This window comes from Oryctolagus cuniculus, chromosome 19 (assembly GCF_964237555.1).
Source record: "Oryctolagus cuniculus chromosome 19, mOryCun1.1, whole genome shotgun sequence".
NCBI classification, from domain to species: domain Eukaryota; kingdom Metazoa; phylum Chordata; class Mammalia; order Lagomorpha; family Leporidae; genus Oryctolagus; species Oryctolagus cuniculus.
In genome coordinates this window covers 33,583,817-33,606,604 of record NC_091450.1, presented here as the reverse complement: position 1 = coordinate 33,606,604, position 22,788 = coordinate 33,583,817, and the positions used below count along the sequence as shown (strand labels likewise).

Sequence of the window (22,788 nt, the reverse complement as noted above, 5' to 3'; positions counted from 1 at the left end):
GCAGGGGGGCAGGAGGCTCAGATCTGAGAAAATAGACTTTATTGGAGTCGTGGGAGGGTTGGCAGCCACCAGGTGGGGAGTGACGCCCTGCCCTCTGGTGACGGGACACTGCCGTGGGGCTCGGGCTGGCTGCGTCTGGGCTGTGGCCAGGGCCGTCCCTGCCGGGAGCTCAGAACCACCTACAGGCAAGGGCAGGGAGGAAGCACAGTATACAAGGGTAACAAGTATAAGCCCGTCCCTGGGTACAGCCTCAGCCCACGAGGTTCTAGAAGCTTCTAAGGCGTGACAGTCTGCAGGAGGGAAACATAGGTGGGAGGAATCCAGCTCCCTCTGAAGAAGCTGCACACACAGAGCCACTGAGCACTTGGGGGCTGGCACGCCAGGGGACAGTTTCTCAGATGCACTCTGCCTCCCAAACACGGAGCGAGGCCCCCCATCCAGGGGTGCACGCCTACAGAGGGGCGTTAACAGAAAGCCGCCCCCGCGACCTGACCCAGCAGCAGGCCTGCGGCGGCCCTCAGGGCTCGCCCTCCACCTCCTCTGCCACGTCGTCCGCGTCCCTCTGTTCCTCCATGCTGTTGTGGCGGATCCGCTCGGGCGCAGCGCGCGCCAGAGGCAGGCCCAGGCCCTGGTGCACGGCGTCCACTGTCCGCTGGTCCACGTAGTAGGAAATGTTGGCGGCAGGAAGTGTCTTCCGCATCTCCTCCAGGTACTTGTAGGCCTAGGGCAGGGAACCAGTGGCCACTCAGGGCTGAGCAGACGTGAGCTCCCTGAATGGCGGATGCCAGAGGTCCTCCCTCGGGTGAGGATGGCAGCCCCGGGGCCGAAGCTGTGCCTCGTGGTGCTGGCATCCCATCTGCCGGCTCGCGCCCCAGCTGTCCTGCCTGGGACGAGGTGGGAGCACCAGGCCCTGCCACGTGCACGGCTGAGGGCCTCTCCTGTCGTCTAAATCTACCTACATGTGGACAGACAGACTTGAAAGGCGGGGTTACAGATAGAAGAGACAGACGGCTTCCATCGCTGGTTTATTTCCCAAGTGCTACAACGGCCGGAGCTGGGCCAGACCGAAGTCAGGAGCCTGCAACTCCATCCAGGACTCCCCCATGGGTGTGGCGGCCCAAGGACTTGGGCCATCTGCTGTTTTCCCAGGCCACAGCAGAGAACTGGATCGGAAGTGGAGCAGCCGGGACTCAAACCAGGGCCCACGTGGGATGCCGGCACTGCAGGCAGGTGCTTAACTTACTACGCCACAGTGCTGGCCCCTGATTCTGCTTTTATACACAAAACGCCGAGAGACCTTGCTGGCCTTAGAGCTGCGTTCTCCCAGCGACAGCGGGGCAGTGTGGACGGGGCAGGCGGCGCAGGAAGTAGGAGCTGCACGGCGCTAACGGGGGGAAGAGCCGTGCTGGACGACTTCCCTGGGGACCTGCAGCCCGCGGCCGGCACGGCTGGTGCGGCTCACCGCGTTGGCTCTGGGTTTGCGAGCTCACCCAGGAGAGGAAGTGGAGTGCCCTGCTGGGGTTCACCAGGGACTGTGGGGTGGGGGAGCTCAGCAGTCCTGAGGGAGGCGCCCCAGGCCGAGGGCCAGGATGCGAGGGCCCTGGAAGGTGCAGCTGGGTGGGTCCCTGGGGCCTGAGGGGGGACGCTTCCGAGAACCAGAAAACCTCCGCCACCCCTCTCCGAGACAAATGGGGAAAACCAGGAAGGCACGGGATTCCCCACAGTGCCCCAAAACCGCTGGACCGAAGGAGAAACAGGAAACGTGAACCGTTCCTGAGAGGAAAAGCAGTGGGCACCCACCCAGTGTGGCCCCGACTCGAAGTAGTGCAGGCTTTAGGGCGGCCCTGACCATGCTCCAGGTTCCCACAGTTTGTCCAGACGGATGAGCGGGAGCGGGTGTGCTGCAGGCACCCATCTCGGAGTGGGACGCCGCTGGGAGTCTCACTGCTGGCACCCATCTCGGAGTGGGACGCCGCTGGGAGTCTCACTGCTGGCACCCATCTCGGATTCCTGTCCAGCTTGCTGCTGCTGCGCTTGGGAAGATGGTGCGTGATGGCCCGAGTGCCCGGCCCCCCGCCACCCACGTGGGAGGCCCAGATGGAGCTCCTGGCCCCTGGCCGTTGCACACACTGGATGACTGGCCAGTGGGTGGAAGGTCACTGCCTGTCTGTCTTTCTGTAACTTTCAAAAGAAATCTTGAAAAGAGAAAATGAACAGTGATCAGGGATACGCGTCTACTCAACCTGAAAGACCTGGCGTTTACGTGGAGATAGGAGAGGCAAGGAGACAAAAAACCGCAAATTTCCCAAAGTTGGTGAAAGGCAGAAATTTACAGGTCTAAGCAGCTTACCCCTAGGTGCGTCACTCAAAAGGCTGAAAATAAAAAATCGGGACAGCAGCCAGGGCGTGGGAGGGACGACACGGCACAGGGAGACACAGCAGCCGCCTTCCCGCCGCGAACCACAGAGGCCCGGGCACAGCGGGAGGACTCCACTGCTACAGTAAAACTCCTGCCAAACTAGAATTCTTTTCCTGGTGGGAATGATGCAGAACCACAATGAATATATTTACGATGAAAAGTAAGGAAATCCACCACGAGGAGGATGCTAAGGGCCACTCCAGGCTGGAGCCGGGCGCCACGGGGCAGTGAAGGCCCAGAGGGCCGTGCGCAGGTGCAGTGCCAGGGAGGCTCAGCAGGCGTGAGGCTGGCAGTGTCTGGTGCGAGCCCATGGCACACGGGTAGGCATGTGGGCAGAGGAAGGGACCTGCACAACTGCTCGGCTCATGGAACAGCGGGACGTGAGCGTCTACGGTAATTCCTAGGGCAGCACTAAGAATAGAGAGGCACGGGTAAAATCCTGACATAAAACGGGATTTTCAACAATGTCCGATTACGGGCCTGTGTTGTAGCCCAGTGGGTTCAGCTGCCCGTGACACCAGCATTCCCTATCAGAGCAGTGGTTCAAGTCCCAGCTGCTCATGTGCCTTGAAAGGCAGCGGAGGGCCGGCACCGTGGCTCACTAGGCTAATCCTCCGCCTTGTGGCGCCGGCACACCGGGTTCTAGTCCAGGTTGGGGTGCCAGATTCTGTCCTGGTTGCCCCTCTTCCAGGCCAGCTCTCTGCTGTGGCCAGGGAGTACAGTGGAGGATGGCCCAAGTGCTTGGGCCCTGCACCTGCATGGGAGACCAGGATAAGTACCTGGCTCCTGCCATCGGATCAGTGTGGTGTGCCGGCTGCAGTGCGGCGGCCATTGGAGGGTGAACCAACGACAAAGGAAGACCTTTCTCTCTGTCTCTCTCACTGTCCACTCTGCCTGTCAAAAAAAAAAAAAAAAGGCAGTGGAAGCTGGCCCAGGTGCGTGGGAGACCAGGACGGAGCTCCTGACCCAGCCTGGCTGTTAGGGCCATTTGGGAAGTGAATCAGCAGATGGAAGATTGGTCTTGCTATCACTCCCTCTTGCTCTGTAACTCTTTCAAATAAATTTTTTTTGGTATAGTGGGCTAAGCCTCCGCCTGTGGTGCCAGCATCCCCTATGGGCGCCAGTTCGAGTCCCGGCTGCTTCACTTCCGATCCAGCTCTCTGCTGTGGCCTGGGAAAGCAGTGGAAGGTGGCCCCAGTAGTGGGCCCCTGCACCCACGAGGGAGACCCGGAAGCAGCCCCTGGCTACACTGGTGTCCCAGTAGGCACCTCGGGACAAAGAGCACCCCGAGGAAGGGGGCCGCTGTGAGGCCCACACCATCGGCCGGCTTGCTGGCTCGAGGGGTCTTCAAGCCACAGGGCCGGGATGGGCCGCCCCGGAGCTGGCCGCCTCCCTGTGCTGAGTAGGCAGTCACAGCTGAGGACGCCCAGGCAGCCGGGACGCCTGATGCGAGCCACCGAGGCCAGGGCAAGGGTGAGGAGGAGCGACCCAGGGAGGGGCACACGCGGCCCTCAGAGGACACTGCCGCAGGGACCACACTGCTCCAACGTGGCCAAGCCTCGCCCCAGCCCAGAACAAGGCACGTGTGTGCTCCCTCTCCCTCACACACCCCACAGCACCTAATCCAAAGCACCTGGGCCCCAACAGAACAGCAGCAGCCATGCAGAGAAGAGAAGCCTAATCCACGATGCTAGTGGATCAGAGGACAGGAAGATCCAGACCCGAGAGGACGGCCGGGAAAACCGCCCTTACGAACGCGCTTCCCACGCGCAAGGAAGCAGAGGAAGTCAAGTGCAGGGAGGCTGGGCAAGGCGGACAACGCGAGAGGAAAGGACAGGGCCTGGCCTGCACAGCGTGGACGGGTCAGCACCAGATAAACACAGACGGCCGGCGAGCTGGCGCTGGGACAGCAAGGCCGCGAGTGGAAAGCGGGAACAAGCAGCAGAGTGTCCCGGAGCTGGGCACAAAGGCCCACGCGCCCGGGCTGCAGGGGGCAGCGAGGCGCCCAGGAGCTCGGGCTCGGAGGGGCACACGGGGCACGCGGGCCTGAGAGCCGTGAGAGGCGCCGGAACGCAGGGAACACAGCTCAGCAAGCAGGGAGGCCCACGAAGGCCGGGAACAAGCAGAGGGCTCGGAGGGGCAGGACGTGAGCAGCGGCCGGGCACTCGGTGTCCCGGTCACGCCGCTGCTCTCAGTGGCGCCGGTCTGAGTCCCGGCAGCTCCCGGCTAAGGCGCCTGGGAGGCAGCTGAAGCCGCTCCGAGTGCCTGGGCTCCTGCCACCCAGGCGGGAGGCCCAGATGAGCTCCAGGCCCCTGGCTTCAGCCTGGCCCAGCCCTGGCCGTTGCAGCCACGTGGGGAGTGAACCAGTGGATGGAGACCTCTCTCTCTCTCTCTCTCTCTCTTTTTTTTTTTTTAAGATTTAGAGGCAGAGAATCAAGGCTGCACCAGGATACCATAGACACACACTCTCACGCAGACACGTGCACACACAGCCTCACACACCCTCGCACACACACTCACGCAGACACACACACAGTCTCACATATACACACACTCCCCCCACACTCACACATGCACACTACTCACACTCACACACGCTCACACATGCTCACACACACGCATACTCTCATACACACGCTCACACACCCACACATGCTCACTCACACACACATGCTCACACACATGCATACTCTCATACACACGCTCACACACCCACACATGCTCACTCACACACACATGCTCACACACACATGCTCACACACACATGCACACTCACATACACGTATACTCTCACACACATGCTCACTCACACACACCCCTCCCCCGGACGGTGAGAACTGAACCGTGACCACAGTAAACGCTGTGGAGACGAGGAAACGCTGGTGCAGGCTGCGAGCTGAATCTGCCCCTTTCCCACGGGACACTCCTCCCACACACGGGGCTCCGGGGCCTCACCGTCTGGTGCTCCTCCGTCCGCAGGAAGTGCTCCACCAGGAAGCCGTAGACGTCCCCCACGCGGACGATGCTGTCCAGGTCCGGCTCCTGCAGCAGCAGCTCACACTGCCTGACGGACTCCTTGGGGTCCTCCGCATACGTCCTGTGAGAGCACAGGGGAGCGTGAGCCCGGGCCCCTGCGTCCGCCCGCAGCGTGAGGGCGGGAGGAGCAGGCTCTTGCCCGGCGTGCCTGTGGAGGCAAATCTACGGGCTCAGCTGGTTCAGCAGTTCCTATGCTGCCCGTTCAGCCCTGAGCCCTGGCCGCCCGCACCGCCAGCTGTGCCAGCTGTGCCTGGACACGAGGCCGACGACGTCCATCGGCAGTCCTTGCCCCAGGGAACAGCCTAGAGAGGACAAAGTGTCACTGAGCTGGGCCCTGGGGACCTGAGTGGGTGGGAGGGCGTGCCGTGGCGGCACTGGGAGAACTTGGCACACAGATGCTGTGTGACCAGGTGTGGGGTCCATGGCGCTGCAGGGTGCGGCAGGTGAGCTGGGCAAGGCCAAGGGCCTGAGTCTGCGGGGTGCACCCGGTCTGGGCAGGCAACTGAGCTGCGCCGTTCTCTCTCCAGGGAGTCCAGGCCCTGGACTGGGCCACTGCAGGCAGGTGCCTGCCCGCCCAAACGCTTCCTCTCCCTGTGTCCATGAGCCCTGCCTTGTTGCTGACGACTACTTCCAGCCCACGGCCAAATGTGGACCCCCCAGGACAGGGTCTGGCCTGCCTCAGCAACCACAGGTGAGACTCAAAATTCAATACAAACACAGCCGGCTCATTTTAAGTTGATAATTTTGGATGGCTTGTGAATGAAGAACACAGTAAACATCCAAATGGCTCTCGGCAGAAAATCCAGTTCCCTACCTGCACTCCAGGTGGATAACGCCCTCCCGAGGAGGCCTCTGGGCACTGAACTGCCCAGAAACACGTCTGGGGACAGTGCTGCGGCACAGTGGATACGCTGCTGCTCTCCGCACTGCCATCCCCTCTGGCTGCTCCACTTCTGATCCAGCTCCTGCTAATGCCCTTGGAAAAGCAGCCAGTGATGGCCCAAGTGCTTGGGGCCCTGCTACCTAGGTGGGAGACCCAGATGGCACTCCTGGCTCCTGGCTTCAGCCTGGCCCAGCCCTGGCTGCATCAGTGAACCAGTGGATGGAAGATCGGTCCGTCCATCACTCTGCCTTTCAAATAAATATTTCAAAAATGCACTGGGACTTTTCTTTTGAAAGCACTGTGGTGAGGTAGGGGGAGGCTGAGCTACACAGGCGGGCCTGTCTGTGGGACAAGAACAGCCAGAAGGCAGCACATTCCAGGCCTCCCTCAGCGAGGCAGACAATGCAACATCCGGGCCCGAGGCCAGGTGGCAGCTGGCCCAGCTGGGTCACCTGTGGCCCTGCCGCACTCCACATGGCCCTGCCAGGCTGCTCAGAAAGCTCCCGGCCAAATTGGCCTCACCCTCCTCCCTCTCCCCAAGACTGCCCAGGTTCTGGGGGGACTCCGGGGAGGATCTCAGCACAGTGACAGCCCCTGGTCTCCCACCTCGCTGTCTCAGCAGCCACTGAGGACGAGAGCTTGGCTAGGGTAGAACGTGCAGGCATCAGCGGAGAAGCCTGGGGGTCCCCACCTGCCCGTGTCTGCCCCGGCTGACCCCCACCCCGGCACGGGCAGGGACGCACCTGCGGGCTTGGATGAACCTCTTCACCAGGGTCAGCTTGCTCTGCAGCTGGGCTAGCTTGGTCTCCTGGTCCAAGGGGCTCTTGGCCTTGGCCTTGGACAGGCATTTGTAGGCCTCGGTCAGGGCCCCGTGGGCTTTGTCATAGTTCTGGTACTCGTCGATCTCCACCTGTGCCAACCGACGACAGCGGTCAAGACCCAGTGCGCCGCGAGTCCCCCCTGCCCCGGCCCCGCTGAACCCCGAGGAGCAGCCGCACCTGCGCGCAGGCGTCATAGAAGCCAGCCAGCAGGTCCAGGGCCCGGCCCTTGGTGTAGAAGCTGATGATGTTCTTCATGATCTCCGGCTCCTTCTGCCAGTCTAGGGACTGCAGGTAGTTGGCGGCCATGACGTAGATTTCCTTCTGCCTGGAGACGCCCGCGAAGAACACAATTCTCTCGGTGTCTCCGGACTTGAGCAGCGCCCTCATGGCCTAGGCGGAGGCAGCCAGGACTCAGGTGGCAGAGCCTGGGGGAGCGGGAGCCGCCCACACCCTAGCTCCTCGAGGAGGGCTGCCTCAGGCTTCCCGGTCAGGGCGGTGGGGCTCGGGGAGCGCTCTGCAGGCGTCCTTCGAGGCTCATCCCCCGCTCAGGGGGCACGGGGGCGGGGACTCCCAGTGCCCTCGGCCCGGCGCCCACCCACCTTCAGCTTGTTTCCGGCCTGGGTGTACTTCTTGGTGGCCAGGTGGTAGCTGCCCTGGCGCATGCAGCAGTTGGCCACCTGCTCCAGCAGCTCGCGTCGGGCTGCCTCAGACAGGTCCTTGGAGTCCTTGGGCACGGTCATCTTCTCGGCCATCTCCTCGGTGATGGTCATGTTCTGCTCCAGACACAACTGCAGGGCTTCGTGATACTGCAGAGGGCCACACACAAGACGGGGCCGTCACCAGGGCCACAGTGCCCAGGCAGCCGGCACCCTCACCCCTCCCCCGCCAGCCGGGCCCCAAGGCACAGCCTAGTCGGACATGGAAGGGACAACAAGGCTGCTTCACACCCGTGGACCTGAAGGACACAAGGCTCATGCGTGCTACTGCCCCCCCCCCCACAGTCGATGATGTCCCAGCTGTGGCAGGGAGACCCAGAGTCAAGAGAACGTTGTACTTGTTACAGGAGTAAAAGGCAAGGGACAATTAGTTCATATTTCATTTTACAAGTTTTAGATGAAGGGGTTTAATGAATCTTAATAATTTTTTATATATATTTAAAAAAAAATTGGAAGGCAGAGTTAGAAAGAGAGAAAGAGGGAGGGAGGGAGGGAGGGAGAGAAAGACAGAGAGAGGAAGAGATCTTCCATCTGCTGGTTCACTCCCCAGATGGCTGCAATGGCTGGGCCTGGGCCAGGCTGAAGCCAGGAGCCGGGAGTCTTATCCGGGTCTCCCACATGGTGCAGGCCCCTGGCACTTGTGCCACCTTCTACCGCTCTCCAATGCCATAGCAGAGAGCGGGATCAGTGGAGCAGCCGGGTCCTGAACGGGCGCTCACATGGGATGCCAGTGTTGCAGGGGGTGGCTTTACCCGCTAAGCCATAAGCTGGGCCCTAAAAGTTTTACATTCTTAAGGATATGTCTTGGGAAACAGAACAATTCTGCCTTGGAGGTCACTCTATCCCAGACGCGAGGAGTGGCCATGCGCTGTGACCACCACAGCTCCACGCGGGAGCACGCCCGTGGAGGATAAGAGCGCCTCTGTGGGGCGTGGCCCTGGGTGTCCAACGTCCTTGAAGGAAGGTTCCTGGGAAGGGCACTGCTGGGCCCAGGGAGACACTGGTTCACTGTGGCGGGCTCCGGCTTCGGCATCCCTGCATGGGCACGCCTGCCTCCCACGGCCACTGTGTGGCTTTCCCGCCTTGTCACCCCACCAGCTCAGTGCACACAGATGATGCCTCCTGGAGTCTGTGCGCTCTGCGTGCACTCTAAGGCCAAGCGCTTCCCACCCAGACACCACCCGTGCTTCCGTTTCCAGGAACGGCCCAGGCCTCGGCCCTCTCCTTTGTGTCACTGCGGAGTTTCTCGCTGGTTTACAGGAACCTGATGAGTGCTAAGAAACCAGCCTGTTGGTGACACGCTGTGCTCTCTCCATTTTACCACTTACTACTTTGTTTGCTATGGTGTCTTTCAAGCATGTATTTGGCTGGACTGATCCAACCTGTCCCTGGTGGATTCTGGGCTGGACGCCGACTGAGAACCAGGCTTTCCGGGGAGGAGGTGCCGCGGCTCTGCTGCCACGTTTCCCACCTGGGCGGCCTGGCCCTGCCAGCCTGGCTCTGGGCTGGCCGGCTGGCCCCAGTGTTGCGCCGCCCCCTTCCTCACCGGCTCAGCGTCCACACCGCATGGCTACGGCTGTTTCTGGATTCTCTAATATCCCCTGATCTGCAGGCCAGTTCACGAACCAGACGCCAATTTCCGATTCTCCAGCCTGGCCTGAGACGGCCCACCTCCTCTTTTCCAGATGTCGCTGGCCGTTGTGGCCACTCAGTTTTCACTGTGAGAACACAGGCTCGACTCGCGCAGTCTGGGAAAAGCCTCCGCCATTCCCCTGGCAGCACAGAGGAGCTTCAGGAAGTTTGTGGGAAAACGGAAACAGAAGACAATGCAGATGGGCCGTGCATGTTCTGAACTCTTCTAAATTTTCATTTTGTAAAGGTTTATTTATGTATTTTTTATGTTTTTTTTTTTATTTTTTGACAGGCAGAGTGGACAGTGAGAGAGAGAGACAGAGAGAAAGGTCCTCCTTTGCTGTTGGTTCACTCTCCAATGGCCGCCGCGCTACACTGATCTGATGGCAGGAGCCAGGTACTTCTCCTGGTCTCCCATGGGGTGCAGGGCCCAAGCACTTGGGCCATCCTCCACTGCACTCCCGGGCCACAGCAGAGAGCTGGCCTGGAAGAGGGGCAACCGGGACAGAATCCGGCACCCCGACCGGGACTAGAACCCGGTGTGCTGGCACCGCTAGGTGGAGGATTAGCCTAGTGAGCTGCGGCACCAGCCTATTTATGTATTTGAAAAGCAGAGTTACAGACAGAGAGAAGGAGAGACACAGAGAGAGACAGAGAGATCCTCCATTTGCTGGCTAGAACGACTAGGGCTGGGCCAGGCCGAATCCAGCAGCCCGAGCTTCACTGGGTCTCCCACGTGGGTGCAGGGGCCCAAGCACTTGGGTGTCTTCTGCTGTCTTCCTAGGTGCATTAGAAGGGAGCTGGATGGGAAGCAGAGCAGGCCAGACTGCACTGGTGCCCACGTGGGATGCTGGTGCTGCAGGCCGTGGCTTTAACCAGCTGCGCCACAGCGCCGGCCTGTAGGGGGTCTTTCTAACCAAGCACCCAGTGTGCGCCTTTGCGTGTGGACGAGAGCAGAGGGCACACAAGGTTCTGGCTGCAGGTAGAGGCCCCCTTCATCTGGAAACGCTAACTTCGCACTGCTGACAATTCTCTACCTCTCCACGGGGCTTCCACCAGGGGAGTTACTCCACTTGGAGAAGATGGCGCGCGGTGGGTTTAGCTCTTTTGGAAGCTGCACCCCTCCCCCTCCCCCAGAGAGCCTGGGCTCCAGTCCTGCCTCTGCTCCCGATTCCAGCTCCCGGCTAACGCACAGCCTGGGAGGCCGCAGTGCTGGGTCCAGGGCCTGGGCCCCGGCCACCACGTGGGAGACCTGGATGAGTTCTGGGTTCCTGGCTTCACCCTGGTCAGCCCGGGCTGTTGTGGGCATTTTGGGAGTGAACCAGAGGATGGGTGATCACTCCCTGTCACTCTGTCTTTCAAATAAATAAATAAATCTTTCAAAAAATTAAAAAAAAAAAGGTGAGTGCAGAAATACCAAGTGTGGGTGAGCTGTGGGGAGGTCAGGGCCTGCACACGCTGCAGGAGGGAATGTGGGCGGTGCAGCTGTCGTGGAAAACGGGCAGGCGGCTCCTCACAAAAGCCAGCACAGGACGAGGACGGCCAGTGCCCACCTGGGCTGCGGACAGGGCCCCTCAACCGCAGCAGCACGTCCACAGGGCCAAGGTACAAACCACCAGACGCCCCTCAATGACGAGCGGAAAGACGATGTGGGGTCCATCGACAGGGGTCCCCGTTCCACCTGGGTGGACCCGGAGGACTTCCTGCTCAGTGAAATCACCCAGTCACAAAAAGGCAAACACTGAGATTCCATGAGGAGGCGCCTATGGTAGAGACAGAAGGCAGAACGGCGGGGGCCGGCACTGTGGTGTACTGGGTAAAGCTACCGTCTGCAGCGCCAGCATCCCATATGCGCGCCAGCTCGAGTCCCGGCTGCTCCACTTCTGATCCAGCTCCCTGCCAATATGCTTGGGAAAGCAGTGGAAGATGGCCCAAGCACTGGGCCCCTGCACCCAAGTGCTCCTGGCTCCTGGCTTTGGCCTGGCCCAGCCCATGCTGTTGCGGCCATCCGGGGAGTGAGCCAGTAGATGGACTCCATCACTCTGTCTCTCAGAATGGCGGATACCAAGGCTGGGGAGACGGGAGCTGTCTGCTGGGCCAGAGTCTCCCCTCGCAAGATGAAGTTTGCAGACTGGCTGGACGGGGACGAGGACACACTGGACACACTGAACCACACGCCGCCAAGACGGCCAAGATGGTTTTACGTTACGCGTATCTCACACACACGTGCACAAGCTAAGGTTGGGGCAACTCCTTGGGTGTGGCTCGAAGACGTGCCTGAGGGGTGTGCAGAGTGCCCACAGCATGGCCTGTGTGTGGCCTTGTCAGAGCCCCTGCTCTGAGCACCTGCTGCAGCTGAGACGGCAAAGCCACGCCCACACCCTGGGACCCGAAGCCGCCCGCCAGCCAGCACCTTTTTGGCTGCCAGCAGCAGCTCCACCGCCTTGTCGTACTGGCTGTGCTCCATGAAGAAGTCCGAGCAGCGGGACAGCAGGGCAGGGTCCGACTTCTCATCCAGGTCCTCCGCTATGAGCTGCAGGGCCATGAACTGCTGGGTGGCAAAGGCCAGCTCCAGGGCCTTGGAGAAGTGGCCGGCCTGTGGGCAGCAGAGGCACTGAGCAGGCTTGGGAAGTGGCCGGCAGAGGCACTGAGCAGGCTTGGGAAGTGGCCGGCAGAAGGCACCGAGCAAGCCTTGAGGAAGTGGTTGGCCTGTGGCCGGCAGAGGGCACCGAGCAGGCGCCCAGGCCTTGGGGAAGTGCTGGCCGAGGGCACTGAGCAGGCCTTGGGGAAGTGGCCGGCCGAGGGCACTGGGCAGGCGCCCAGGCCTTGGGGAAGTGGCCAGCAGAGGGCACCGAGCAGGCGCCCAGGCCTTGGGGAAGTGCCGGCCAAGGGCACTGAGCAGGCCTTGGGGAAGTGGCCAGCAGAGGGCACTGAGCAGGCCTTGGGGAAGCGGCCGGCCGAGGGCACTGAGCAGACGCCCAGGCCTTGGGGAAGTGCTGGCCGAGGGCACTGAGCAGGCGCCCAGGCCCTGGGGAAGTGGCCGGCCTGTGAGCGGCAGAGGGCACTGAGCAGGCCTTGGGGAAGTGGCCGGCCGAGGGCACTGGGCAGGCGCCCAGGCCTTGGGGAAGTGGCCGGCCTGTGGGCAGCAGAGGCACTGAGCAGGCGCCCAGGCCTTGGGGAAGTGGCCGGCCTGTGGGCAGCAGAGGCACTGAGCAGGCGCCCAGGCCTTGGGGAAGTGGCCGGCCGAGGGCACTGGGCAGGCGCCCAGGCCTTGGGGAAGTGGCCAGCCTGTGGGCAGCAGAGGCACTGAGCAGGCGCCCAGGCCTTGGGGAAGTCCGGCCGAGGGCACTGAGCAGGCCTTGGGGAAGTGGCCGGCCTGTGGGCAGCAGAGGCACTGAGCAGGCGCCCAGGCCTTGGGGAAGTCCGGCCGAGGGCACTGAGCAGGCGCCTGGGCCTTGGGGAAGTGCCGGCCGAGGGCAGCAGAGGCACCGAGCAGGCGCCCAGGCCTTGGGGAAGTCCGGCCGAGGGCACCGAGCAGGCGCCCGGGCCTTGGGGAAGTGGCCGGCCTGTGGGCAGCAGAGGCACTGAGCAGGCGCCCAGGCCTTGGGGAAGTGGCCGGCCTGTGGGCAGCAGAGGCACTGAGCAGGCGCCCAGGCCTTGGGGAAGTCCGGCCGAGGGCACTGAGCAGGCGCCTGGGCCTTGGGGAAGTGCCGGCCGAGGGCAGCAGAGGCACCGAGCAGGCGCCCAGGCCTTGGGGAAGTCCGGCCGAGGGCACCGAGCAGGCGCCCGGGCCTTGGGGAAGTGGCCGGCCTGTGGGCAGCAGAGGCACTGAGCAGGCGCCCAGGCCTTGGGGAAGTCCGGCCGAGGGCAGCAGAGGCACCGAGCAGGCGCCTGGGCCTTGGGGAAGTGGCCGGCCGAGGGCACTGAGCAGGCGCCCAGGCCTTGGGGAAGTGGCCGGCCTGTGAGCGGCAGAGGCACCGAGCAGGCGCCTGGGCCCGGGCCCCGAGCACCCTCACCTTGTGGTACAGCGTGACCGCCCTATCCATCTGCTCGCCTTTCTCCTCATAGTACCGCGCCGCCTCGATCATGTCTTCCGGGGAGCTCAGCAGGGCCAGGTTCATGAGCTGGTCATCCAGGCCATTCTCCTGTGGGGGCAGGCGGGGCCCTGAGCCGTTCTTGCCCGGCCACCCCACTCCCTCCAGGCCTGCCAGTCGCCAGTGCCCTGCGCCGCTGTGGCCTAGAGTCAGGAGGGCTCACCGGGGTCCCACGGGGGCCCAGGGCATCCGCGATGCGTCTTGATTTCTATACAGGGCACTGCAGTGTCTCTGAAGGGCCCGGCCACTCGCAAGGCCACACCGGGAAGCACCGCAGGCAGCGGGGGGGGGGGGGGGGGGCAGAGCCTGCAGGCCGTGTCCCCTACCTTGCACAGGCGGACGGCGTTGTTGAAGGCCTGCGCCTGCGCGTAGAAGCGCACTGCCTGCCGCACCTCCTCCTGGCTCTCGTACTGGCGGGCCAGGTGATAGGACGCTGCCCAGTTCCCGGTCTCGTTGGCGACCTCCGCGGCCTACAAAGACGTGAGCAGCCCACGCGCTGTCTGCGCCCGGGGCCCGTCCTCCCCTGAGCGGCCCTCCCGCCGGCCTGCTCACCTTCCGCACGTTGCCCTGGAAGCAGTGGATGCGCACCAGGGAGAAGGCGTCCTGTGCCAGCTCGTAGTAGCGCAGCGCCGCGTCCATTTCCGCCTGACTCTCCAGGTACTGGGCCCACCACCGCCACAGGGTCCTGCGAGCGGCTCGGCAGCCTGACTCTCAGAGCCCTGCCCCCACAGGAAGGGCCCGCCCCGCCCCCACCGCCCTCCGCACAACCCGCAAAGGACCCAGAAGCCGGGCCCCCGGCTGGGGGCCCCCCGGCAGCCTGGACACCCACCTGTCCTTCATCTTATTGACGTACAGCTCCAGGGCCTGCAGGTCTTCCGAGAGCATCCGCGGCACCTCGAAGCGGTGGGTGTCTGACTTCTCGTAGCTGCGGGAGGACACAGGAGGACCTGACCCCTCCCGCCTGGGCCTGTGCCGGGGCGTGTGTGGGGCTGGGACCTCCACAGCGGCACACCTGTCTTCTCGGAGGCACCGAGCCCAGCAACCAGCGCAAGCAAGGGCCACACGCTCTTCAGCCGGAGTCGAAACCAGGAGCCAGGCCGGAAGCAAGGCCCGGCAGCTCCCCTCCGACAACCTCCGCGGCCACCTCGCACGGCACAGAGGAGCCCCCGTACTCACTAACTGAGGGCCAGGCTGCGGTCGGCACTGGCCTCCAGGTGCCTGGCGTAGTTGTAGTAGGTGGTGCGCAGGTGGACGCGGTCGTGGCGCTCGGCGACCTCCATGGCTTTCTGCCACTGGCCTGAGGCCTGGTAGAACTTGTTGAGAAGGTCGTAGCGCTTGCATTTCTGGTACAGCTGCTCGGCGTCCTCCTGGTGTGGAGAGATGGCGCCTCAGCACCACCGCAGCCCCGGAAACCCACGTTCCCAGCAACGACCGTCCAGGAGAGAAGCAGGCAGCGGACCACCTGCCTCAGGCGCCACCCTGTCGCCGGGTGTGCTGCACACACCCCAGACGGCACTCCAGGGTGCCACTCTGGCCCCAGAGCTGCGGAGCGAGACCCGTGTGCTGCCACAGGGAGTCTGCGTGCTGGGCCTCCTGCTCCCCACCAGCCCCCGGGGAGCCCTGTGCTCCCAGCACTGACCCCCCCGGAAGTGCTGTGCTCCCCGGCAATGAGAGCCCTCGAGTGCTCCTGCCATGGGTGCTCTGCAGGGGGCACCTGATCGGCCCCCTCCCCTGAGGTCTGCTCCCCGCCACCTGGGTGACGGTGAAGAGGACAGAAACCAGGGTGTCCTCGTTCCCCATCCCACCCCGCCTCCTCTGCAGCCCTGGGGCCCTGAGAACCCAGCAGGGCCCCGCCTCTCCCCCGCGGCTTGCACCCCTGCCCCCCTTACGGCAGGCCCGTGGCAGCAGCCGGTGCCCGTCAGCCATTCTGACCGGCCCACTCACCAGCATGCCCAGCTGTATGGCCAGCATGGCCACGCGGGCCTCCAGCTCCGGCTCCCGCTCGGCCTCCCGCAGCGCCCGGGCCCCGCGGGCGTGGCCCATGTTGCCCAGGCACACCTTGGCCACATCCAGCCGCCGCGTCTTCACGCACATGCGGGCCATGTTCTCCCAGACGGTCTCGCTGCAGGCAGAGGGGGCGGTCAGCGTCCAGCCCGGCCGGGCCCCCACAGCACCTCTCTCTCACCGTCTGGCCGCACGGCCCTCGAGAAGGGGCAGTCAGAGCACCACAGGTGCCCCGCTCCCACCACCCCTGGGCCTGGGCCTGCAGCTGGCGCCCATCACACGGCTCGCCTGGCCCCAACGACCAGGGGGTCCCGTGGCAGGCAGGAGTGTCTGTGTAGGGTGCCAAACCCTGGTGCTTCATCCTGAGGGACCAGAGGCTCCACAGCCCCCGGCAAGGGCCTCCTAACGTCGGGGCCTGCACAGCGGGAGGGACAGCCATGGCCTCACAACAGCTCCAGGAAGGCCAGAGTGCGAGTCCACACCCCATCAGCCCTGGGAGAAGCCAATCCTGCCCCCACACCGGGCCAGCGGGGCAAGCCGAGGGCTGGGCCAGACAAGATGACCCGCCCTGCACCCCGTTGGTGGCCTCACACACTCCGCGGAACAGCTGCAGCAGCGAGAGCACACTGCCCTCTTCCTAGGGTTCCCTAGAGTGCTCCCCCACTCTGAGGCTGACCCAGCGACCTCCTCCTGGGAGGTCACTGGCTGGGCGTGACCCCTGCAACGGCAGTGCCTCCTGGCTTGTGCAGGCCCCAGGGACGGCAAGGCCGCACCCAGGTCACCGAGCACTGTGCCGACGCAGAGGAGGGCTGGGCTCACAGCCCTGCCTCAAGGTGGCACAAGGCAGCAGGTGCCTCTGCCGCAGGTCCTGAGGCACTGCCCCCAGCCTGGCTTCAGGTCTGGACGCCGGGCTCCAGGTGTCACACGGAGGCGGCCACAGAGCAGAGAGCAGGCAGAGGCAGCAAGTGTGCTGGTCCTATCATCCCCCCACCAGGTGTGCTGGCCAGCGTACAAGTGCTGCCAGCAACCAAACACGCGCACAGGGCACACGTATGAGCACCCGCATGGGCCACGTGTGGACACACACACGGCATAACCTGCGGAGCGGCCTTGGGGCCTGGGGGATGTGCAGGCAGGCGCGTCTGGGGGAGGACCCTCATCAGGCCCTCCCCTCACATTCCTTGCCAAGACCTCCCGATACAGCGGCAGCCCTCCCGGGAGCAGAGCGGCCCTTCCCGCAGTCACAGACGCGGCCGGGACGAGCTGCCCGACGGGCCTGCGCCCTGGTGAGTGTGTGCATGCCAGGGTGGGGATGTGGTGGGGCCTGGAGGCCTCTTCCTGGTGGCTCTGAGGGGAGGGGGCGGGAGGAGCCATAGCCCTGCCTTGGATTCACCGTGCAAGGGCGGATCTGTCCCCCACATCACCCCTGTCCTGGAGACGAGGCCTCCACCGCGCGGGGGCTCTGACGCGCAGCCTGGAAGGGTGCCACCAGCCGGGCAGGCGGAAGCTGGCGCGGGGCTAGGCTGCTTCAAGAAGACCACTCTGAACCGAGCTCTGCTGGAGAGGCCCGGCCCCAGGGAGGCAGCTGCAGCCGCCTTCCCCCGGCGGCAGCCACTCTCCCCTGGCCACGTCTCAGCCCCGCTCTGCACACAGTTCACCCAGGACTGAGGGGCGGCCTGAACTCCAGTGTGGACTTCTGGGGTTTGTCATCCGACACAAATTCCAAGAAGTAAACACCCTCCCGGCCCCCACTCAGGTCTCGAGAATTTCCTGTCATCCGAGCCAGCCTGTGCAGAGGCACATCTGCACTCCATCAGCCCGAGAGGCCCTGCAATAAGGGGCAGATGGGGCTGCGGGGAAGCCGGGCCTCAGGCGGCCTGACGGGCTCCGAGGCGGCACTGGCCGTCCCTGCGCCGCTGGGCGGACGCGCGGGAGCTGCACTCCAACTCAGGACCAGACCACAGCCAGCGAACGGCGGCCAGAGCAGGAGGGGCCCTAACGGGACACGGGGAGCCGCTGGCTTGGCCCCGGTCGCTCGGATGAGCCTCACAGGGGCCACGTGGATGGACAAGAGGGCCGTGGGTGCTCTGAGGACACATTCCAGGGGGTGCGTCCCTGCCAACTCCCTCCCACACCAGGAGCAAGAAGCTGGGGTGCATGGCCGAGACACAGGGACCCAGGGCCTGGCAGGAGCCCCCAGAGGTGCCAGGCCAAGAGAGGGTGATGCGAGGCTGACCCAGGAGGTCCAGGGGCCCTGTGCCCGGGGAGCACCTCAGGGCAAGTGCCCGCTTGCCTCCTCTCCTTCCACCTTAGCAAGGACGGCACGGAGCTGGCCCAGGATACCTCCACGACAGCCAACACCTGTGCCCTGGGTTTTGGTGCTGTGAGCTTGCTTTTCACTGGAGATTAGCCATTTAAAGACCAAGCGAGGATGCGTGATACAATTAAGGCGAGCATCGAGGCTCCCCTCCCGGAAACTTCCTGCCCTGGGCAGCCTGTCGCACTGTGTGCTGGGGGCTGCTGCTGCTCCCCAAGTCCCTCTCAGAGAAGGGGTCATGGCAGGCCCGACCATGACAGCCTGCCCCAAGGGCTCTGAGCTGCCCGGTGAGTGGAGGTGGGCACAAGGCCGTGCCCCATGGCCTCGTACAGCCCCAGCACAGAGAACTCAGCCACGGAGAGGCAGGGGCGGGGAGGGGGAGCTCAGGCCACTGCTGCAGATGGGATGGACCCCGGAATGGGGCAGGTCTCTCAGGACATCAACGGGCCCAGCTCCTCAGGACCCAGGACTGGCCAAAGGCTGCCCAGAGCTCCTTTTAGGACGCTCAGATCAGTGTGCGTGTGTGGGGGTCTGGCTGTACACGTCACACGCAGAGCTGCACGTGGGTGGTGACTGGGGGTGCCAAGCACAGGAACGGGGGCCGGTGGGCACTTTCTGCCCGACAGTCCTTGGCACACGGGCGTCCCCATGCTGCGTCTGGGGTCTCTGGTATTAGCCTCTCCTGCTGTGCTTGTCCACCGGGCAGAGGGTCTGGGGCGCAACAGGGGAACACCCTACCCAGGTCCCTGGACTCAACCGTGGGACTGACGTGGAAAGACCTGCCTAGACCCTTCCCGGGTCCGTGCGGCCTCAGTTCCCCAGGGCCCCGGCCCCGGCCCCGGCCCTCCGTGTCCAAAGTCCTGCTCCTTGCTGCCACCTCAAAGACACCCTGCCCAAGGAGCTTCTCCGAGTGCAGCCCGCTCTGCCCCTGCCTCTCACGGCAAGGCCTCCCCGGCTGCCTGCCGCTGCAGAGTCCCTGTGATGGGGCAGGCGTGCCATAGGCCTCCCCAAGGGGGCACCTGGCCCTCAGGACCCTGCCTGCCACGGGGTCTGCACTGTTCCCAGGCCCTCGAGGGTGGGCAGGCTCAGAAGCGACAGGTGACATGGTGTGGTCCGGCCCACCTCCCGGGCCTCTCCCTGGGGACAGGAAGGCAGGGAGGGGCAGCCCTTCCCATCAGGAAGCACATCCTGTCCGCGTCTGCCGCCCAGGCCGGGCTGCTGGCTGTGCAGTTGGCTACGCCCTCCAGCTCACCAAAAACAGCCTCAAAAACAACCATTTCCTCTCTGCTGGGAGACGGGGAAGACGCGAGCTCGCGTTCGCGCACACACACGCACTTCCCCGCGGCCGCTCTGCTTTCCAGGACCTGCCACTCCTGCGAAGGGAGGCAGCGGGACAGGGCCCGGGCGGCAGAGAGGCGGCGCCACCCGCACCGTCCTGCGGCCCTGCTGGGAGCCCAGCGGTCCAGAGTGTGACCGTGACCGTGACCGGCGCCCCCCACGCTGCCTCCCGAGTCACTTTGTTTTCTGCCGCTGCAGGGGAGAAGAGGCGCACGCCGGACACAACCCCCCCACCCCCTGCTTCCCAGGAAGACGGCGCGCTCACAACTCTGGATTCTCGCTGGTGCCTGCCTGCCCGCCGCGGGATGGGCCTCGAGGCCGCGGGCTTCAGCACAGGCCTGGCCCTGCTCCAGGTGCAGGAGGGCGGCTAAGGCAGGGCCGTCCCATGGGCCTGACACCTCCGACGCCTGTCTGCCTGGCTGGGCTGCACGTGCTGCCTACGAGAATGAGCGCTGATGTCCTCTAGCCGCCCCTAGCCGCGTCTCCGTCCCGCCTGGACGCACAGCTGCTGACTGGGACTTGGGGCTCTCCCCACAGTAACGGACATCTCCACGGTCAGCCATGGCCGTCCAGAAACTCGTGGCCACCGCCGTGCTGGTGGCCCTCGTCTCTCTCATCCTCAACAACGTGGCAGCCTTCACCCCCAACTGGGTGTACCAAACGCTGGAGGACGGGCGCAAGCGCAGCGTGGGGCTGTGGAGGTCCTGCTGGTTGCTGGACAGGGGCCGGGGAGGCCCGAGCCCCGGGGCCAGAGCCGGGCAGGAGGACGCACGGGACTGTGAGGGCCTGGGCTGGGGCTCCGAGTCAGCAGGCTTCCAGGAGGCTCGGGGCACCGTCAAACGTAAGTCCGCTGGTTCTTTTGTTGCTTCAGAGGGGCCAGGGCAGACACGAGGTTGATGACGCGCGAGCAGGTGAGGGCACGAGACCCCCAGGCCTGGGCCCTGTGCTCGTCTCCGTGGGGTGGGGGAGGGGGAGGGAGACGCCGGGCCTCTCGGGACTGCAGCCCGACAGCCACAGGCTGCTCTGTAGCCTGGTGTGCCTCTCTGGTCATCGTGTGCAGATGGTGTGCTCTCTCTTGCTCGCTTGCTCTCTCTCTCTCTCTCTCTCTCTCTCTCGCTCTCTGAGTTAATCAGAGCCAAAGGCTGGATACAGTAACCACATCCCGCAGGATTCTTTTCCTTGTTGACAATGGATGCTGAGGTCTGAGAACACGTGGGTGACTTCTGGCTTCCATCCCACGGTGGTCACGGTCATTACAGCTGTGGGCAGTGAGGGCAGTGGGGCAGGACGGGGAGCCACTGCCCTGGCCATGGCAACCCTGACTGTAGGCGCACAGTGGTCCGAGTGCTCGGGAGGGAAGACGGCTCCCGGGTGGACATGCATCAGCTGAAGCCAAAGCCTGCCCTGAGACCACCCTTCAGGCCCCAGTCTCACTGCGAGGTGCCTGTGTCTCAAGGCTGGATCAGAATATACCCTGAGGATGACGCGTCTGTGAGAAAAGCCCAGGCTCAGGCGATGGGCCTCCGCAGGCTTCCAGAGGGTTCCGGAAATCCTTGAGGAACACCCGGGCGCAACCATCAGCCAGCCGGGCAGCACTGCCTGTGAACTGCCGTGCGCTTGGCACCTGAGCAGGGGACGTCATCCCATCTCACAGGCAAAGAAATTGAGCCTTGCAAGGGCCTGGGGGGTCGACCCCGAGTGGATCCAGGCCCCCGGGCCACACTGCACAGCAGACAGCAGCGCCTCTGTGCACAGACCAAAGTGGATCCAGGCCCCCGGGCCACACTGCACAGCAGACAGCAGTGCCTCTGTGCAGGGACCAAAGTGGATGAAGGCCCCCAGGCCACACTGCACAGCAGACAGCAGCGCCTCTGTGCACAGACCAAAGTGGATCAAGGCCCCCGGGCCACACTGCACAGCAGACAGCAGCGCCTCTGTGCAGGGACCAAAGTGGATCCAGGCCCCCGGGCCACACTGCACAGCAGACAGCAGCGCCTCTGTGCAGGGACCAAAGTGGATGAAGGCCCCCAGGCCACACTGCACAGCCAGGGACGCGTGGGCAGACAGCAATGCCTCTGTGCAGGGACCAAAGCCTGTGAATTATTTCAAGAACTCTTCACTCGCGCTCAGCAGGTGAACGCGGCCACACTAGCTTCGGGGTCGCTCCTTGGGACAGACTTCCCTCTGGCTTCTGTGACTGCCCTGAGCAAGAACCCAGGCTGGGAGCTTCTATGGGTGGGGACTTCGTGTGGCCTGGGGGCCTCAGGGTTCCCGGGAGGTGGAGTCAGGATCCTGGGGGGCTTCTGGCAACCCGCTATCTCAGCACCCTGCGACCGGCACTGGCCTCTCTGCCGCACCCTGGGAAGCGGGGAGCTGCCCATCGACCCCCAGGGCCCGCCAGGACTCGCAAGGACTCCATGAGCTGTGGGCCTGTGGCAGCCTTGGCAGCCCTCCCCAGCCTGCACCTGCGGCTGCTCCCCGGCCACCTGAGCTCCTCCACGTCCTCTCCTGCGTGGACACGGCGCTGGCAGGCAGCAGCCCTCCGTGCATCGGAGCAGCAGGAATGTGTTCACACTGGACACAGGGAACCTCCGACCGGAGCCGAGACCAAGCCAAGGAAAACCAACCGAAGCTGAGCTCTGGCTGCAGATACAACTGCCAACAAACTGTGTTCAAACAGGGAGTGAACCAAGCCGTGCGGGTCAGCCTTCCCTGAGAACGAACATGGCAACCAGGGGGCTGGCCTCCACGGAGTCAGCCCCACGGCGGGGCCACGGACACGCCACGCCAGTCCGACTGCGCAGCTCTCACCGGCCAGCGCCCCAGGTCAAGCCCGTCACCCAGCCTGCGCACACTCACACAAAATCCCATTCACGATCTCAGCGGTAGGAACTCGCGTCCGAACACCCAGACGCATCAGGCCGCTCAGGGTGAACACCTTCCTCACGCCTCGGCCTCACTGCCTGTGCAATCCCGGGGCACACACGCAGCCTCGCCCGTCTGTGCGCAGGGCTGAGGGCACGGCCGGCTCCAGTTCCGCCCCAAGGACCAGCTGTGGATAGGTGGGAGTGACAGACGGGCACCCACTCTGTTCCATCCGAGGACCTGCTGGGGCTGGGTGAGAGGGGGCACCCACTCTGCCTCTTCCCCAACACTGCCCTGAGCTCCCAGACACCCTGCAGGCCGTGGGGGTGGGCGTGCTCTTTGAAGACAGGGATGCGTGTGGGGTCGCCTCCCGACACTGTCTACAGGGCTTGGTGCGCTAGGCGTAAGTCATGCCAGGTCAAGGGCTGCAGTCGTGGCAGGTCAGGGGCCGCTCCTGGGTTCCTGCGTCCAGGCCCCCACCCTGTGCCGCTCCCTCATCACGTTAAGGGGCTATGGGGGACTTCCCCAGCAGTGGGCCGTTCTGCAGCCTGTAGCAACCAGACACCCACTCATGGTCAGCAACTCTCCCTGTGTGAGCCTGGGCTGCCCAGGAGACCCAAGCTCCACCTCACTCTCTGGCTCTCGTCTTGTCTCATCTTCTGC

General features: G+C 64.1%; 2 protein-coding genes across 3 annotated transcripts in view; one reads left to right on the top strand and one right to left on the bottom strand.

The window, feature by feature from the left end:
* Positions 1–22: 22 nt before the first annotated feature.
* Positions 23–22,788, bottom strand: part of IFT140 (intraflagellar transport 140) — a 93,035-nt gene continuing 70,269 nt past the window's right edge. For both annotated transcript variants that reach the window (XM_051830267.2, XM_051830269.2), the window contains 12 exons: positions 15,546–15,723; positions 14,778–14,968; positions 14,431–14,526; positions 14,154–14,286; positions 13,928–14,071; positions 13,524–13,652; positions 11,921–12,103; positions 7,759–7,965; positions 7,337–7,549; positions 7,082–7,248; positions 5,375–5,516; positions 23–721 (listed from right to left, as the gene is read on the bottom strand). In XM_051830267.2, coding sequence (XP_051686227.2) covers positions 518–721; positions 5,375–5,516; positions 7,082–7,248; positions 7,337–7,549; positions 7,759–7,965; positions 11,921–12,103; positions 13,524–13,652; positions 13,928–14,071; positions 14,154–14,286; positions 14,431–14,526; positions 14,778–14,968; positions 15,546–15,723 — 1,987 coding nt within the window. In that variant the 3' untranslated portion in view covers positions 23–517. The remainder of the gene's footprint in view (positions 722–5,374; positions 5,517–7,081; positions 7,249–7,336; positions 7,550–7,758; positions 7,966–11,920; positions 12,104–13,523; positions 13,653–13,927; positions 14,072–14,153; positions 14,287–14,430; positions 14,527–14,777; positions 14,969–15,545; positions 15,724–22,788) is intronic.
* The window catches only part of TMEM204 (transmembrane protein 204), an 18,015-nt gene continuing 14,352 nt past the window's right edge, over positions 19,126–22,788 (top strand). The window contains exon 1 of the mRNA XM_002723807.5: positions 19,126–20,101. Within this exon, the coding sequence (XP_002723853.1) occupies positions 19,822–20,101 (280 nt within the window). The 5' untranslated portion in view covers positions 19,126–19,821. The remainder of the gene's footprint in view (positions 20,102–22,788) is intronic.